General features: G+C 44.8%; 1 protein-coding gene across 1 annotated transcript in view; it reads right to left on the bottom strand.

Annotated features, from left to right (window-relative positions):
- Nucleotides 1-19,408, bottom strand: part of LOC306925101 (zinc finger protein 407-like) — a gene marked incomplete at its 3' end in the record, with an annotated part of 76,562 nt that overhangs the window by 56,425 nt on the left and 729 nt on the right. Inside the window, exons 2-4 of the mRNA XM_079503780.1 lie at nucleotides 16,750-17,466; nucleotides 12,655-15,057; nucleotides 2,117-2,231 (exon numbers count right to left, since the gene is read on the bottom strand). Coding sequence (XP_079359906.1) covers nucleotides 2,117-2,231; nucleotides 12,655-15,057; nucleotides 16,750-17,398 — 3,167 coding nt within the window. The 5' untranslated portion in view covers nucleotides 17,399-17,466. The remainder of the gene's footprint in view (nucleotides 1-2,116; nucleotides 2,232-12,654; nucleotides 15,058-16,749; nucleotides 17,467-19,408) is intronic.

Here is a 19,408-nt window from a genome sequence, read left to right as displayed (position 1 = left end):
CATCCCATTAGCTAAAACTGGGTTCCGTTAAGCAAAATATCACACCGTCGTTAGTATCCGCAGGAGAAAGCCTAGCTTAATAGCACTGTAATCTAAATTTTGTTTTTTTCTAGGTCACCTAAAACAAAACAAAATAGGGGTGGGAACGAAATCGCATTATACCTGAAACATGGCCACCCATTAGCAACTGCTTTAGATTCAGATTAACCCATTTAGACCTGAGGACGTGTCTGTGTCATCTTATAGCTTTTAACCACTTTAAGTTAACCATTATTTTAAACATTAGCTGTTGAAAAATAGCAGATCTACAAGCTCATAGCATGGCACGGGGTGCCGCGATATGAGCTTGTAGATCTTCTATTTTTGAAAAATGTGAAAATGGGTGCAAAACTTTGAATAGATATTCTTTCACAGGGAACGTTTTTAACGTTCCCTGGAACAAAATATTTTCATATGGGCGTTGGCGGTCTAATACGGATCATTCTGGGGGTCCTTGACATGAAATACTTGGAATATTTGGAAGACATTTGCATGGTCTCAGGTCTCAATGGCTTAAGAAAAGTATGCGTGCATCGTGTAATCTTAAAAAACTTAAAAAACACGGCGCTGATGATGTGTGTGCATGGCTGTGGCCTTAATGAGGGTGCTTCTGGAGGACTCTTTGTTTGTTGCTCTTTAGTCAAGAGGAGAGATGGCCCCGGTGATCAGTCAGCACTGAACGCACACACAGGGACCATTTGTCACCGCTGGCTGCCACTGGCAGCACACATAGCTCCTCCACTCGCATGATTTGTGAAACCAGCGGCTGTATTTAGTAGGCCCATTTAAAGGCATATTGGAGAAGTGCTGGTGCCTCGTGTGCGTGTGCGTGCGTGTGCGTGTGTGCGTGCGTGCGTGCGTGCGTGCGTGCGTGCGTGCGTGCGTGCGTGCGTGCGTGCGCTCTGAGACTCTACAAATGTAACCAAATGGACCCTCCATTTGATCCATGTTTGTAAACTCTCAGAGTTACAAATGCATAAAACCTAAGACTGAGGATTTTACTGTGTAAAAACTAGCATTTTTGGGCCACACGTTCACACCGCTTTGCAGAAGAAAAGGGCTTGAGCTGAAGGGCTTGTGAAACACGAGCCTTTTCGCCTCATTAAAGGAGACGCGGTGTTTAACCAAAGCTTGTTTGCCCTGCTATAATATGTTTGCAAAACGGCAGAGAGGGGAGCAAATAAACGCGCCGGCTGGCCCCCCGCTCGCTCGTTCGCTCGGCTCAGGCTCGGGAAGGAGAACAAAAACCTCGACGACTGAACTAAACGGAACAGTTTACACAGAATTACACTGAGGGAGACGGCTAAATAACCACACATACGTCTTCATCTGCGTGCGATAATCGCCGCAGAGAAGCGGCGATGGCTGGAGAAAGAAAATCCCACAATTTACTCTATTCCCTGATTGCGTGTTTAACAGCCTGTGAGTCCTTTTGAACATGGCAAGACAGTGGGGAGGTCTATCATAGGACTGGATGGAACTGAACAGAACATATGGTCCGCATGCAGGGGGTCCACGCTAACGGGATGAGAACCATAACGCTGCGCTGACTATTTATAGACATTGAATAACCTATATAAAAAGGCACAACATTGACTGAGATTATTTGTAAAGCTGATCATGTGTAATAATATACCGTATGTGTATGCCTACACTGACTGGAATGATGAATTGTCCGTAAACTCAACTCCATTTTCTTAACCTTTTGTCTAACTAGGCGAGTTGACAAAGAAGAATACGTTCTCGTGTTCTTTCTGTACGAGCACGGCCTCAGGGAGCAGTTCAAGCGGAAATTGAGGATTATGCACACAAACTCAAAACACTCACATAGTACATACCAGTGAGAGTACAAACCAGTAGTCTTCTACAGTCAAACAGTGGAGCATTTGTAGCAAAATGGCCTTATTTAATGTGGACACAGTCGCTGTTGAGGCGTGAGGGGAAGGCGAGCCTCAACACCTTACTTTCGTAGTATAATTTACCTTTGTCTCAAACGTTTAGATGAGAGTTATTTTCATACCTGCTATCAAAAGCTAGAAGTATTGATTTAATTTGGCGGGAGTGATTTGTAACTCACCCACAGATGTCGCACTTGTACTCTCTCATGCCCAGGTGTCTCTTCACGTGGTTCCTCGCGTCCCCCAGCTGGGCAGTGGCAAAGTTGCAGATCTTACACTTGAACGGCTTGGACCCTGAAAAACAAAGTGTGGCAAGTAAAGGTAACAAAGTCCTACAATAGCAATGTTTTTGAAACACAACAAATGTATGTCCATTTCAATCAAATCAATTATCGTCAACAACTGTCGGTCTCGGCAGAGCCTTCCCTTTTTTTGTATTCAGCTACATGCTTCAAAGTGCCAGATAGGGAGAAGAGTACAATTGTTCAGTTTGTCAGATCCTCACTAGTGTGCCTTAGTATTGGCATACTTCCCAGCCAACTAACAACAGGCATTTTAGTTCAGTTCTTCAGCCCCGTCTCCACCAAAAGAACAGCCAAATCCCCAAAGTGTGAGGAGTCTCTCACTCTCCATCTATTCTCGACCTATTCTTGTCACTCTTCTCCATCTCGTACCTACTCTTCCTTTAGCCCGTGGTTGCATAAATTGGATTCCAAAGGTCAGGCAGAATACGTAAATCAATTCCGCGTGCTCTCACACTACCCCTGTTCCATCATTAAAGCGCTAATCACTCTGGCGGGCTTCGCGGGGAGGTTTCTCCCTAATTATTGTCATTAATAAATCCAGTGGGGTGGGGCAGCCATTTGAGAGAGTGGCACAGCCTACACTTGCAATCCGTCATTTAAGAGCAGGGTGGGGAGGGCTGCTGATGGGCGCGCTGCGTGTCTCTCTCTGCAAACTGCAAGTGTGCAATGGGTGGAAGGGGCACTACTACGACAATACCCTGATAATTTATGTCAAACCGGGACCTATCCAATCATAGAAAGTGACAAAAACATCAGTCAGTAAAAAAAGGGAAGACAGTTCATCCAAGATCTGGATTCAGTCAAATACAATTATGAAAATGTTCCAGTTTAGGCCCGCACCGCCACACAAGGAATTTGATTATACCAGTAAAATTGAATGCATATTGCGAGGAATGCCATAAAGGAATATTTTGTTGGCAGTGGTAGACCGGGACCGGGCCCGGTCCAATGCCACACCACCACACTGTGACACTCCAATCTAAAGCAGGAGTCTCATATGATATAAACATATGCATCTCGTAGCGAACGCCTCTCCCCGTGAAAATATCCCAAGACGTACTGCAATATTTATTCCGGGGGCAGCCGCTGATTTGATTAAGCACTTTGTGTAGATTACTAATTCGTTCATACACGGTTCACTTGCTGCGAGCTGGAAGTACGACACATCGAATTTTAAGCCGGTAACGAAGATTGAAAGGCATGCCTGTGCTAACAAGGCCCATAAACAGGGAGAGGAGGGAGGGAGGGTGGGTGTCTGTACATGAGCAGCAGCAAATCCCAGTCTCTTTTCACATGTCCCCACAGTGTGCTACGTCTAACACACAGACACACACACAGTCTATACTTAACACAAGCATAAACATACACCGACACGCATATATAGGCCTCTGTTGGTTTTGCATACACCTACATATAGGTTCTGCATGTCAGACACACACACACACCTCTATGCACGAACACACAACAAGCACACGCATACCAAGACCCACCCACCCACCCACCCACACACACACACACACACACACACACACACACACACACACACACACACACACACACACACACACACACACACACACACACACACACACACACACACACACACACACACACACACACACACACACACACACACACACACACACACACACACACACACACACACACACACACACACACACACACACACACACACCAAGACCGACAGACCTACGCACACACACGAGCGCGCACACACACACCAAAAAAAAGTGAAGTGAAAATGAGGTGAAGCGAGAGACGGGCGCGCAGGGACCTGATTTGTCCAGATGGCAGAGAGTATGAGACATGGCAGAGAGAAGAGAGATGTAACATCCCTCAGTTCTCACATCTCATCATATTAATACTCCACCACTCCACTTAAACAGCCTCCGTGAAACTGAAATTGACCATCAATGCAGTGTCATGTTAAATTAATACTGCCATCCACATAGGGGCGATGTGGCTCCCCTTCACATCCCAGACGAAGACAGGGAATGACTAATTCATTTCCTGAGAGGGAGAGGAACCTCTTGCAATGCTTCACTCCACTCCCCCCTCCCCCCCCCTCCCCCCCAGCCTTACACACAGGCTACACTCGCCTCTCTCAGGTTAACGTTGAGCATCACCTTTTAATGGTATTTTTTGCGGCTTTCGCCTTTATTTTATATTTTTTATAGAGGGACAGACAGTAGGCTGACAGGAAATGGGGGAGAGAGATGGGGGAGTCCGAGTGACATGCAGTAAAGGCCGTCGGAATCGGGAGTCGAACCCGCGGCACACTGCCAGACTCGGACTATCGGCCAGCATCATCTTTAAAAGAAGCTGCTTTTGAGCAGGGTTGTTTTGACAGCAAATTTTGATTTAGTTTTAGTCATAGTCTTTTGAATCATTTTCATTCAGTCACATTTGTCACCTGGAATGTTTTAGTGTTAGTCCAGTTTCAGTGGACTAAATATCATAAGATTTTAGTCGACAAAATCTACTGTTGGTTTAGTCGACTAAAATGAATTTTGGCAGGCCTTGATGGCGTCATAATGGCTGATTTTACACTTTCTGAAAATAGCCAATCTACAAGCTCACAACGCGTTGTGCCACGGCACGTTGTGAGCTTGTAGATCTGCTATTTTCAGCATGTAACCAAGCATAAAATGACTTGTCTTTTAGTTCTACTCTATCTCTTCTCCACTAGTCCCTCCCTAACATTTTAGTCTAGTTTTTATTTGTTGACGAAATTGGCAGTATATTTACTCTTAGTTGTAGTCATCGTAGCTTAGTTTTTATTTATTTTCTATTTAGTTTTCCTCAGTGACAAACGGTAGTCGACGAACATTTTTGGTCATGGTTGTAGTCGACGAAAACAACACTACTTTTGAGCACTAAATATCATGTCCACTGATGTATTATGCCCTCGGGCGACTGTGGTAGAGCAGGTCGTCCAATGATCCATGGGTCGGCGGTTCGAATCGAGGCTCCTCCTAGCTACATGTCGAGGCTCAAGAGGTAGAGCAGGTCGTCCAATGATCCATGGGCCGGCGGTTCGAATCGAGGCTCCTCCTGTCTACATGTCGAAGTGTCCTTGGGCAAGACACTGAACCCCAAATTGCTCCCGATGTGCTGGTTGGTACCTTGCATGGCTTCAGCCGGAATCGGTGTATGAATGGGTGAATGTAATGCACAATCTATGTAAAGCGCCTTGGATAAAGGCACCATTTACCATTTAGACATTATACGCAATAGCACAAAATGCTATAGACTCGTAACTTTATTTCTCTGTCATTTATTCAAGCACAGTAACGGAGCATGCGCGCGCATGAGTGTGTGGCCATTACTCTGCCACCCCCTTCCCTATATGCTAAGTCTGAGGTCAGACAGCTTGCTCCAGTGAAAAAGTGACCAATTTACCTCAAAATGCTAATTCCAGCTGCACCCGCATTGGCAAAATGCAAGTGCACATGTGTTCCCCCCCCCCCCCCCCCCCCGCGCTTTCCTTAAAGGGACAAATTGACAAATCTGTGTGTAGCCTCCCACTACCGTTCCCTGATTTCACTGATTAATCAAGAGAATAAAAAGTGGGTCTTAATTAAAAGGATCTGGACACTGGCGGACCCCCGCACCGCAGTCCTGCCTCGCAGCCTCACAAACAAGCTCCATGGATAAATGACCACTACACAAAAGGTGAATCATTCAATGTAACGAGGGAACTTAGCAATAATAATAACTGGCACACGGTGTCAAAATGAGGAGCAATAGGTGCATTCCACAAATAAGAGCAGCCTAAATGGACCGGGGCAATGTAATCTCATGAACAACATAACTCAATCGAATGAAGAAAGGCAACACTAAGACACATTGTATAGTTCAATGGAAACCTTTGAGTATGCCCTTGACTTTGTGTTAAATCCATCTATTTTGGGCCTCGGTGTCATTACTTTAATTTCCTTAAGTAACATTTCTCCTGAAGACGAATACAAAACAATGACTGTAATGTAATGTAATGCATGTATGTAAACATGCTGTTCATAAGAAGGCAGTTCAACATACATCACAATGACTCAAGTCAGTTAAAATGGGGATGATCTTTTCTTATCGATGTCTATGGTTATAAAAGGTTGCTATGGTTAAAGTTGTTGCCTTGGTAAAAAGTCTTACCAAGAAGGCACATGTCTTGGTAACACTTTTACCTAGAGCTACAACTATAGGAACTAGAGTAACACTGGGAATTTAAAATGACCTGATGAAGATCCACAAGAGGATTAAAACATTGTCAGCTGAATAAAGACGTTTTTATACCTGCTATGGTGTGTTGGCTCTACCCTTTGTTGAACTGAAGCAGTCCAGAACCCACTAATTGAAGTTGTGTATTTTTTTTGTGTCTTATTACTCTTATACATAATAATCTTCAACACATTTGAAACCAGGGTGTTTCAAATTGTGTGACAAGTGTGCCAAATTCAAAAGCTATAGAGCTATAGTAAGACATTTGCTATGCCTCACAGACCTGAAGCACATCTCAGTAGTAGATAGTACATCTACATCAGTAGTAGATACTACTACATCTCAGTAGTATAGTAGCCTCGGGAACCAGCGGTTCATGAGCCATGTGGAGTCCATCACCCGTTTCCGTAGTGTGACGGTGAGGCATCTTGATGTACAAGTACACGCCCTGGACATAACGCTAGCATGTCACCGGGAGAGATTGTATGCAATGTCACAGTAGAAATAGACACATGAAAATTGTTATTATATGTTTCACAATTTTGTAATCGGGGAAATTTAAACATGTTATTTGGTCAGCTGCATTTAATCTACTACTGTATCTATAAGTGCACCATGTCTTTGTACGCATGTCTGTAATCCACGTAACTCGAGAACCGTTCGCCCCACCGACTTAAAATTTGACACACGTGTTTCATACCACCACAGAGACTGCAGTGCCTGGTGTCGAGTCGGTCTGACCCACGGTTGTCCAGAACCGCCACTCTGGACAGGGCCCCTGCCCAGGTTCCATATATGGAGCTGGCCTGTTCTGACATCACAACACTCCATATTTGGGCATGCCTGACACAGAACTCCATATATAGGAATAAATGGAGACAGATACAGAAATCTCCATATATGGGCAAAGGGACACAGACAGATGGGTGGAACGGGTACTCAGACACGGGTACAATGGGTATTGCATAGCCGGCGGTGGGTGGGGCATGGATCTCCAACTTCCATCGTTACCGACCTGATGCTCTACAGCCAGGCACCGGTCTAGCATGGTAAATGCAGGGGTTGACACTAAGGACTCAGAGGCAGTACAGGTCAAGTTCTACTTGCCCAAAGGTCACGCCCATAAGGTAAATTAATTTAGGCGAAAGTATCTACCGGCTGACCCGGAAATGATTGATTGTAATTCGTTACTTCCGGTTCACCAAATCAGCTGGTGGCTCTTTAAAATAAGGTCTTACGGCTGAAGAGGTCTGTGGTGGCAACAGAAGCGACTAAACTTGACCTTAAATGTTAAAGAGTTAAATGAAGAACAAATGCACTTGCCCATCTCGCAACCTGAAAGCAAACTCTGCTTGCCCAAACGTTTTATTTGTGTGCCACAGGCAGTTGGGCAACCGTTAGTGTCAAGTTGTCAACCCCTGTTAAATGGTGTCAATACGCTACAGAGAAAATGTAAGAAAAAAAGCATCCTTTTCAATCACAAATCATAATTACCTGGTGAGCAAGAATGAGATGTATTGTGTGGGTGGCAGTGGAGTTGGGTGAATAAATATGTGTTACACATGTACGACAAAAGATAATGTAATTGATATGTACAACAGCTTTTCTTTTTGTTGTGTTTTTCTTGGCATTTGTGTGTTCATGTTTTACATGTTCTGTCCAATCGGTTTTTGAGGGGAGCTAGCCCCTCCAATGCCTGGCTTTTGAAATTACATCACATGGCAGCCAAGTCTATATTTGTTCAGAGCACTTTTAACAAAGATCGAATGACAGCCAAGTCTATGGACTCTTAATGTCTGTTTAGGGTACCAAACGTGTCGTCATGTGGCAGCCAAGTCTATGGACGTGAGACGTCAACTCATGGGGCCAATTATTTATACATCTTTATACAATTATTTATACAACTGGTTTTGTTTTACACAATAACACACTGTTTAAAGGAGTGAAGCACCCTTCATTTCACACAAGTATGATTTTCTTTTTATGCCTGTAAAGATCCTTCTAAATCCGTATTTGTCCAAAATTGAAAGGCAATACAAATAAATGAATCTACCTACTCTAACTAAAATAATACCATTAATGATAATCAAGCACAGTAATCAGGTTTATAATTTTAGCCATAATCGTGCAGCCCTACAATATGTCACACAGTCACAGATCACATTGGCGGACAATGTGAGGAAGCACCTTATACGGAATGTCCTTAATTTGAATTAAGCATTTGGCTAAATGTAATGGAATCAGACCCCCGTTTACCACATGCCAGTACCTCATGCCAGGACACACCAGGGACAGTCTCTGTTTTGAACACTGTTCAACACTGTTGCACCTCAAACAACCGCACACTTGATCGTGGACATGGCAGGCTTTCCATTTCTACAATGAGTGCAATTAAGAAGTAGTAATAGCAGGCCTGCCACGCGCACACACAGACCCACGCACGCACACACACACACAGAGCTCAGCACTTCAATTAAAGACACACACACTATGACGCCACTCCACTATGAGTGCAATTAAGAAGTAGTAATAGTAGGCCTGCCGCGCGCGCACGCACGCACGCACGCACGCACGCACACGCACACACACACACACACACACACACAAGCACACACACACACAAGCACTTCAATTAAAGTCCCATTAAAGTTTGGGCTGAAAGGAGGGATGGACCATGGGAAGTAGAGAAGGGCATTTATTGATGGCGCCCTCACATCTCGTTCCTGCATTAAGTTGATTTTAAAAGCAATTAATACACATGGTCAGAGAAGAGTAATGGAGCGCCCTCTGTTCTTAACCTGCCGGACATCCCCCAGCCAACATCCTGACCAACGGAGGCCTGCTTTGCATTATAAATGACAAGATAAATCTTAATGGATTGAGGATAATCAACTAGGCATGAAGGCTGACATACGTATACACACACACAGACAAACACACATGCACACACACAAGCTTGGACGCACACACACACACACACACACACACACACACACACACAAGGGAAATTAAGGGCTTTGAATACGTCGGCATTGATTATTTTAAATTATTAGCCCACCTCTCTTCGGGGCCTCCAATGCTTTTAGCCTAAGCTTTAACACATTTACAGAGACTTATTGACTATAATTACAACTGAGTCTCGGTAATGGACACATCAATTATGAGTCGCACATGTCTCTTGACCAAGGCATTGCTCAGGGAATCCCAATCTGTGGTCCATTAGCTGGTCTGAGGCTCAATCAGTCTTTACCTTCTACTATCCTGAAATGACTATTACCTGGCTGGAGCAGATAGTAGCCTGCACATTAGCCTGCACATTAGCCTGCACTACTACAATATATATTATATACCTATGGGTTCAACACTCTATTGTCAGATGATATATTTGAAACAATTCTTTCTGTCAGCTATTTCCATTATTGCGCATTAACGCAGTGAGCACTAACTATGAGACCTAGCAGAACATGTCTGTCTGTGTGTCTGTCTGTGTGTCACGCTGTAACACCACCCACCCGCCACCAGAGGGCGCAGCTGTATCACACACAAAAAACACACACACAAAAAAAACTTAACTTAAAATAAAACTTAAGTTAAGTGTTTTTTAAGTCAACTTAAAAAAAAAAACGAAAGAAAACACGCACGCACGCACGCACGCACGCACGCAAACACACAATAAAAAATGAATTGAAAAAAACCTTAACATTTCACATCCCTCTAGAGTAGCCCATTAAAACCGGGAAAGCATCTGTGTTATTTTATATTTTTTTGCGTTGGCTATTCAAAAATAGCAGATCTACAAACTCACAGCGAGCCTGTACGTACATCTGCTATTTTTTTACATTTTTGTAAAATCTTGTGAGAAGTATTAATTTAGAAGGCATGTGTAGAACACTATAGTCCGGCAGCCAACAAGCTTTTTTTGTTTTTATTTATCTTTAGGCCTAAAATATTGTCTATAAACATACATTCATGAATCCACCTGCTGACCAGCAAATTATTTTATAGGGGGTTATATGTTATAAGGTTTAAAAATGTCATTATGCTTTAAGTAAGTGGTTCCCAAACTTTTTCATGTCAAGGACCCCCAAATTGACACTAATTGGCCCGCGGACCCCCATTTTAAAAATATATTCCAGGGACCCCCATGAGAGAATATTTTGACGGCTCAAGCAGTGATTCTCAACCCGTTTCATTTCAAGGACTCCCAGTTTGACATGCATTAGTCTACGGACCCCCATTGAATGGCATTTCTATCTCTGGGACCCCCAATTTGTATTGTAAGATTAAAGTTAATTTAACTCGTACTTACAGACCCATAACTAAGGGTCCATTTGGTTCCAAACTATCATTTAGCTGTGGACCCCCTAGAGGTCCCTGGACCCCAGTTTGGGAACCACTGCTTTAAGTAGCATGTGACGTGTCAAACTAGGGGGTTTTCATGATTCTGGATCCCTTCTAAGCATTCGTTTTGCACAAAAAACACTCCTTGGGCTAAATTCGGCCATAGTCACTTGCCTAAATGTGATGACCTGATCACATTTGTGATGATGGCTATGGCTCGTGTGGCGTGAGGGGCGCTCTTATCACCATACATGGTCATACATCATATTCCGTGCTCAGCCAATCAACTCATACGGACAGACATAGGGCCGATTCATACTCCTATTTTAGAGCCGAATAAAAGTCGGTTCGGCGCTGTAGAGCCTACAATGTGACGTTATTTGAGGTTCGGGGGGGCAGGTACCGTCCTGAAGTCGGCTCTTCGGTGCTACTGAAAATTTCTGACGAAACAGCGGTAAAATAGGAGTATGAATCTGCCCTTACACACAAAGCTGTGCATAGGAGAGGTTGGGGCCCCTCAAAACTTGCTCAATGCTGACAGCCGGTCAGCAGGTGGATTTATGAATGTATATAGACAATAAAAAAAATATATATACCACATTTCCCACTCCACACCCCGGTTGCTGGAGTACTAGAGCACTACTTTAGAGTGCAATTCCAGACAGACCGTTTCTGGCCTGTAGGGGGGGCTGCTCCCCCACTCTCCCTTTCTGGAACTGTGGCTCATCATATGCTGGAAATGTATTGACATCAGTGAGAGCCAGAAGTGTATGAAGAACACTCTCTTTGAATGATTGCGACCTTTGCCAAATAATTGGTTCAGGAAAATAAAAGAGGACATATCACACGTTGTTCTCTTTCTTGTTTTTTGATGTGCAGCGTGCACCCTATATTATTTTATGTATATCTAAAGAGCACCACCAGAACAGGGCGTAACTGACCGCTCCTTCGTTCAATATACTACTTGGATTTGCAGATAAGATGCGAGAAAAACATGGCAGATGTCAGAGAAACAATATCTCTCTAACACACACACATGGGCAACTGGCGGCCCGAGGGGCCACATGCTGAACCCACCTTCACTTAATGCGGCCCGCAGGTTAATATCAGAAATCTGATATATATATTATTGATTTCAGCTGTTACAACAATTACATTTTTTATGTCCATTGTATTTGCATTTAAGTTCATAAAGTTAACATAAGTATAACTAAATGCATTTGAAATTAAATAAAAATGTTACTTTTCAGGATTCCAATTAAAATTGCAAAAGGAAATCCGTATTTCAATTTGCGTTTTGAGCTTGTAGATCGTCTATTTTTGCTACGGCAGTAATATGCAATGTGGCCCTCTGGAGGAACTAGTGGCCCTCTGGAGGAACTAGTGGCCCTCTGGAGGAACTAGTGGCCCTATGGAGTGAGTGTGGAACTAGTGGCCCTCGCCATCGTCAAAGTTGCCCACCCCTGCTCTAACAGGTAGATGGAGATATTTAGAAGCGGGGAGGATTATTATGATAATTGATACGTAACATGACTGAAGATCAGGAGGAAAATTAAAAACAGCTTGGTGGACCACACATTTTCTGAAATAACCAGCACACAAATAAAAAGCATCTTTACAGAAGTGTCTGGAGGTACTGTACAGGTTCTATAGGGTGTGTGCATCAAACGGGAGCATAATACGTTGGTTGCTTGTTTTTGCAGAAAATGCACTAAAGACTTCTGGTGATTAGTAGTTTTTGTTCCCTACCTATGTTGAATACACTTATTGTAAGTCGCTTTGGATAAAAGCGTCTGCTAAATGACTGTAATGTAATGTAATGTAATGTTACATACCTGTGTGTGTGCGTATGTGGGCCAAGAAGGCCATGGAGTTGCTGCTCTTGCAGACCTTGCTGCAGTACTTGCACACGCTGCCCTGGTTCTCCTCGCGCTCGCGGTTGATCTGCTCCGTGTCCTCCTCCACGTACTTGTTGACCTCCTTCAGGAGCTCCTCGTGCTTCTCCTTGATGTGGACGAACAGCTCCTGCTCCGCGTCGAAGCGCTGCGTGCACTTGACGCACTTGAAGGACGCGCCGCCCTCGGGCAGCTCCTCCACACTGTTCTGCTCGTTGCGCAGGTGCGCGGCGCTGGTCATGTGCTGGTTCAGGTTGCTCTCTGTGTAGAAGGACTTGCCGCACAGCAGGCAGTGGAAGTGCTTCTCTTTGGACGGGTGCTTCATGGAGATGTGCACGTTGAGGCCGCTGAGGCCGTCGGCCATGAAGCCGCAATCGTCGCAGCGAATGCGGGTCGAGACGGGGTTCTCGTTTTTCACCTTCACCAGGGAGTGTTTGATCTTCTTGACGTGCGGGTTGGGCGGAGCCGTGGGAGCGATGGCGGGGAACACTCTGTTCCCGTCGGTCAGGCACATTACGGCGGTCTCCCCCTCTGGCGCCATGCCCTCCTGCTGCTGCAGGGCCTGTTCCTGCTCAGTGAGGGCCTTCACGGACACGATGCTGGCATCAAAAATGGGAGCCTTGGACACATGCATCTCAGTCAAAGAACTGTCCTCTTTCTCTTCGGTTGTGTCAACGTCTACACTAATGCTATCCCCATCATCATCCTCGTCCTCCTCCTCACCATCCTGGCTGTCCCCGAACCCTTCTTCGCCCTCCTGACTGTCCCTCTCCTGTCCATCCTCCTGACTGTCCCTCTCCTGTCCATCCTCCTGACTGTCCCCGTCGTCCACAGCCTCTACCTCCATGGCCTCGTCCACTTCAGAGAGGGTCTGAGATGCCGTCACAGCTACCACCATATCATCATGACTGGCTGGCTTCACTTCACCTCCAGGGTCAGATGTGATGTTTTCTATCTGAACCTCTGGGTTTTCCTCAACAATGACATCCATTTGATCCACATCTTTCCTGGACTCCACGGTATCGGCAGCACCCGATACCGTGGCAGCTTCCACGGTATCGGGTGGAGCGGCAGCTGCTTTCTCTGTGCTTGTAGCAGGACTCTCTCCATCTAGAGCACCATGGCTACTGTCAGCACAAGCAACAGGTTCTTCTGCAGAAGACACGACGTCGATAATGACGGGGAACTTGGGTGATTTTTGCTCACTGTTCCCCTGCCGTTCCAGATATTTCCGGCTTTTCTGCTTATGCTTGTCAGTGGAGGCGTGGCGAGACATCTCCCTGCTCGTGACAGCGTAGTAGCTGCAAGCCAGGCACACATATTCAAAGTCTCGAGTGTGCTTTCTCTTCACGTGGAGATGGAGTGAGGGGATCGAATGGGCCACGAAGTCACAATGGCTGCAGGCATTCACAGAGTCATATTTGCTCTTTTTGGGGCTCATGTCCGGTTCTTCCTGGTCTTCTCCACTGTTGTCTTTAGAGCCGTTGTCAGCTTCAGAATCTCCATCTGTGCCCAATGGGGCTGCTTCTGCCTTCTGTGCTGCCACATCCGAGTCAGATTCTGATCGTTTCTGTTTGGCGGACTCCTGGGCACGTCTGACATGTTTCTTGGTGATGCAGTGGCGGTCCATGTCACCCTTTGTCACACAGCTGTAGTTGCAGAGAATGCAGTTGTAGCCGTACTCCTTGCTGTGCTTACGGCGCACATGAACACTGAGGTTGGTAGCACTGGACACTACCAGGCCACAATACTCACAAGTGGTGGTAGTCCCCTGCTTTGATCTGACCCTTTTCTTCTTGGCTGGTTGAGGTTCGTCCGATATGTCCTCCTTGGCCAGCATGGCTTTAGCGGATATGTCCTGGTCCACCTTGGCCAGTATGGCTTTAGCGGCCTCCACCGCACCTTCCTCTTCCCGTTCCTCGTCTGGCAGTGGCACACACCCCTCGACAGCTTCCTGAGACTCTTCGTCCATGGGTGCTGGGATGAGGGTGCGATTTCCACCAAGGTCTCTTTTCACCTTCTCAATGTAGTCCTCCAAAGAGCCTTTCTCTTTCAAAAGCACAGTTGGCTGGTGGCTCTCCGAGAAGTGGGCCTCCATCCACTCGAATGTGGCAGTAACATAGTGACAGAGTTTGCAGTGATACCAGTCAGGGGTGGGGTGTTTGACTCTGACATGGCTCTCCAGCAGTGCTGGGGTGCTAACCCTGAACTCGCAGATGGTACACCTTTGCTGGAACCTGCTGTGGACGTGTTTTGGTGCTGCCTGTGTCTGGGAAACCTTTACGTTGCAGACAGAAGCTGAAGCTGCCTCCTCTTCATCTGCCTCCTCCTCATCAACTTCGACTGGAAGACAAGAAGTAAAGTCACTGATATGTAAATATGTAAACATAAAGATAATAATATGTAAAATAGTAATATTGGTACAACATTGTAGGAAGGAGGGGTAGAACCAATCAACAGCTGACCATGGCATCCTAGTAGACACCAAGAGCAAGCTTTTCATCAATAGACCATAGTCACTCGCCATCTATCAATAAATGCACCATGTCTCTGTACATCTGTCTGTCTGTACGTCTGTGTTTACTGGATGTAATGCATGTAATTCGAGAACCGTTCGCCCCACCGACTTCAAATTCTACACATGCGTTCCACACCCCCACAGGGCGTGCAGTGCCCAGTGTCAGTGTTGTCCAGAACTGCCACAAAAGGCCTCTTCCCGGGCTCTGGACAGGGCCCCTGCCCAGGGTCCATATATGGAGCTGGCCTGTTCTGACATCACAACACTCCATGCCTGACACAGAACTTCATATAAAGGAATAAAGGGACACAGAGAGACAGATACAGAAATCTCCATATATGGGCATAAAAGGGACACAGAGGCGGGGTTGGCGAAAGGGCCTTTCTGTGTGGAGTTTGCATGTTCTCCCCGTGTCCCCAAGCGGAGGTACCCTCACAAAAACATGCAGTAATCCTGGTCACTAAACTACCTCCCCCTGGCCAGCCTGATGTAGGGGAAAGGAACTCGTCGGAATAACGTGTTCCTTGAACTTCCTTCCACGCGCTACGTCCGGCCGGGGAAACTCTCCCCTGTCAGGTGAAAAGAAGCAGCTTGGACTCCTCATGCATAGAAGGGAGCATATGGTCAGTCTGCTGCCCCCCCCTAGGTTGGCAGAGGAGGTGTAGCGCACAGGATTACATTAGATAATTGACACTGGGTGAAAAAATGGGTTACAAAATCGTGGGATAAAACTATAATTAAAAATAAAAGGGATACAGACAGATGGGTGGAACATTTACTCTGACCCGGGTACAACGGGTATTGCATAGCCGGGTGGGGTATGGATCTCCAACTTCCATCGTTACTGACTCGGTGCTTAACAGCCGGGCACCGGTCTAGTTCAGTTAATGGCAGGATGGCTACTTGCCGTCGTGTGAATATGGTGGTAAACAAACGACTACTGACTGTCGTCCATTTTGGAATAATGTGCAAAACTAGCGACAAAAGTGTTTTTGGTGAAGTTAAGCTCTTATTTGTATATATGCAGGCTAACATCTCCCACTTTGTCACTTCCTTTTATGACGATTCAAATGATGATTTGAATAGCCAATGGGCTCCTGTTTCTACTTGCCCTCATGTAATGTTGTTATGAACAGACTATTATGTTCAATGAATGAATAATAGACCAACAACAATGAAGAGGATTCATATTTAATACTATGTATATTAATATTTGATTAATTAATAATTATAACAATTATAACATAACATAAACAATCATTACAAAATAGTAAATACACAATAAATGGACTGGAACTCTTTTTTTCTCTTTCCTGAAAAGTAACAGTTTTGGACAGCTACCGTCAGCTACGATATAAACGATATTGTACTGTACTATAAGCATTTTCCCTGGTTGATAGCAGTTATTAGTACTTAGATTTCAGAAAGTTTGTATCTTGAATAACATGTTGGGTGTATCAGTATGTTATGGATATTATTTTGCACTTTCCCTGGACAAGGGTACATCCCATACTCACATATCAATGGTATGTCTTTAGCATGGACTCTCTTGGTATGCAGATCTAGGAGAGGCTTGTCCCTGAACTCTTGTCCACAGTAGTCACAGGAATGAATCATCTTGGGTTTTGGGGTTCGCTTGCTCACTCGCCTCTCTTGGACGGGGTTGTCCTCCTCCAAAGCGTCCTGCTCTTTGGGTGTGGGCTTCCCCTCACAAGCAGAGCCCTTTGCATATATCCCGTGATCTTTGGTTACTGCTTTCACCTCTTCCGGGGGGGCGCTCGCCGTTTCGGGCTCCTCCTCCGTTTGTGTGGCCTCAACCGTGCTCTCCTGCTGTATTTCAACTGCAGGGCCCACGTCAGAATTGTCAGACTCTTTTTCGGACTCTGACGGCTCCTTCTTGAATTTGCGTTTCTGTGCGTGTTTCCTTGCCGTGTGAATCTTCAGTGCTCTCGGACTTTTAGCCACAAACGCACAAACGGGGCAAACGTCATCTCCATCTCGAGGCACATGGACTTCTACCCCCACTGCGGCTTGCTCTTCACTTGCTTCATCGGGCCCAGCACTCTCAGCCGCCGGTGTATCGGTTACACACATCTCAACTTCTCTCTCATTTTGAGGCACCTTGTCCGCAACAACCTCTACATCCGAGATCAAGTTTTGATCCATATTACATGTCTCAATAGTCAGATATGAATGGGAAGCTGATTGCTGGCTTCAACGCTGTGATCCAAGTCCTGCAATCAAGAGAGAAATCTTGATTAGAAAATAGAAAATGCCAAGAAAAACATGTATTATTAGTGTGGTTGCCCAAAGGGCAACTATTGTTATTGTGACACTTTTTTATTCCTCCGGAGTAATCGAACTTCCGCTTCTAACTTCCGCTGTGATTGGCCGAGCTTTGCATAACGTTTGTAGCAGCTAATTGGCTGTTGTTGGTTACGAAACCTATCTATGTTTTACAATCGTTTATAACTATATTCTGGTTGCCATTTGGGCAAACAGACTATTCCGGAGTAATCTAACTTCTGCTGTGATTGGCCGAGCTTTGCATAACGTTTGTAGTAGCTAATTGGTTATTCCGGAGTAATCCAACTTCCGCTGTGATTGGCCGAGCTTTGCATAACGTTTGTAGTAGCTAATTGGCTGTTGTTGGTTACGTAACCAATCTATGTTTTACAATCGTTTATAAAGACATGAATTCCCTTGAAGGGCAGTAGACCAAACTATTCAAGCGTTATAGACATTTTCAAATTGGGGAGGGGCCTATGTAAGCGACTGCGGCAAACACACTTTGCAATTTTTCAAAATTGCGACTTTTCTAGTTATTATTATTATTATTATTATTCCCCCACTACTACAACTACTATTATTCAGTAAAGGAAACCAAAGTTTTAGACTGTAGCCACAGTGGCTGATGGAATCCAACAGTTCCCAAGCATTTGCACTACTGTAGCCTACAGACCAAATAGGGTAAAACAGAACTGCAACTGCTACATCTGAAATGTTGGTAACCAACCAACAGTAACCTGTAAAAGTGGTTGGTACACACACACGCACACGCACACGCACACACACACACAAGGTTGTTCATAAGTTTTCACTACTGTGAGAACAAACTTAGCTATTTGTCACCATCTAGTGCTTACAGGGGCAAACTGAAAGAACTGTTGGGTAAAACTATAGGCTATCAGCTAGACAAGATAAAAACCAATTAAACCACTGTTTTCCATAGTTTAATAGAAAATTGTGTCATTGAAGTTATTTAAACATTTTGAACAACACACATAATATTTATTGTATCCACAGTAGCTGTGCAAATCCATCTTTAAACAGTAGGGGGTCTCGGAAGTGCCAGCAATCATCTCTAAAGCATTGGTTATCAAAGTGGGGCCCAGGGACCCCAAGGGGTCCTCGAGTCCCCAGCTTACTGATAGATAGGAACCAAATGGACCCTTATCATATGGGTCTGTAACTCAGAGTGTACAAATGGAACCAATTGGACGGGTCCATTTGGTTCCATTTGTACACTTTCAGGGTTAAATTAACATTGGAATATCTTTTTCAAATGGCGGTCCACAGGCTAATAAATGTGATTGATTGCTTGATTGAAATGTTTATTTCACAGTATGCAGAATGGGTACATTAAACAATTCAGACCAAAGCACAAGTCAATACAAAAACTGTTCGCTCATTTACAACAGGGTCCATCATTTTCAATTCATCAGAACATTTAGAGACGTTCAAATATACAATACACGTCTACTGTATAAAGAATGTAAAAAAAAATAATAATAATCACACCCGTGTGAATTGAGGGGCACTCTTATCATCATATATCATCATGTCCAGCTTTTAATGTTTGTGTTGATGAGGATGTAAAAATTGCCATTCATTATCAATGCATTTAATGGTTTGAGTTAGGACAAAGTTTGTGTTTACACACAGACACACACACACTAAAAGCAGGACATGGGAGGGCCCCTCAAAAAATGGGGAAAACTGTCAATTTGGGGTCCTTCCTTGGCATGAAACGTTTGAGAACCACTGCTCTAAAGCGTGTGAAATGGATTGATTTCTTCAAATATTGCTCATCTGAGTAACTTTGCACTCCCAGCAACAGCTTCTGGGTGCACTGGTCTGATCCTTAAAAAAAAGATGCCCAGTCAGACATTCATA

This window comes from Electrona antarctica (genome assembly GCF_951216825.1).
Source record: "Electrona antarctica genome assembly, chromosome: 6".
NCBI lineage: Eukaryota > Metazoa > Chordata > Actinopteri > Myctophiformes > Myctophidae > Electrona > Electrona antarctica.
The sequence above is the reverse complement of the archived record's forward strand: the minus strand, read 5'-3'. Positions and strand labels throughout refer to the sequence as shown.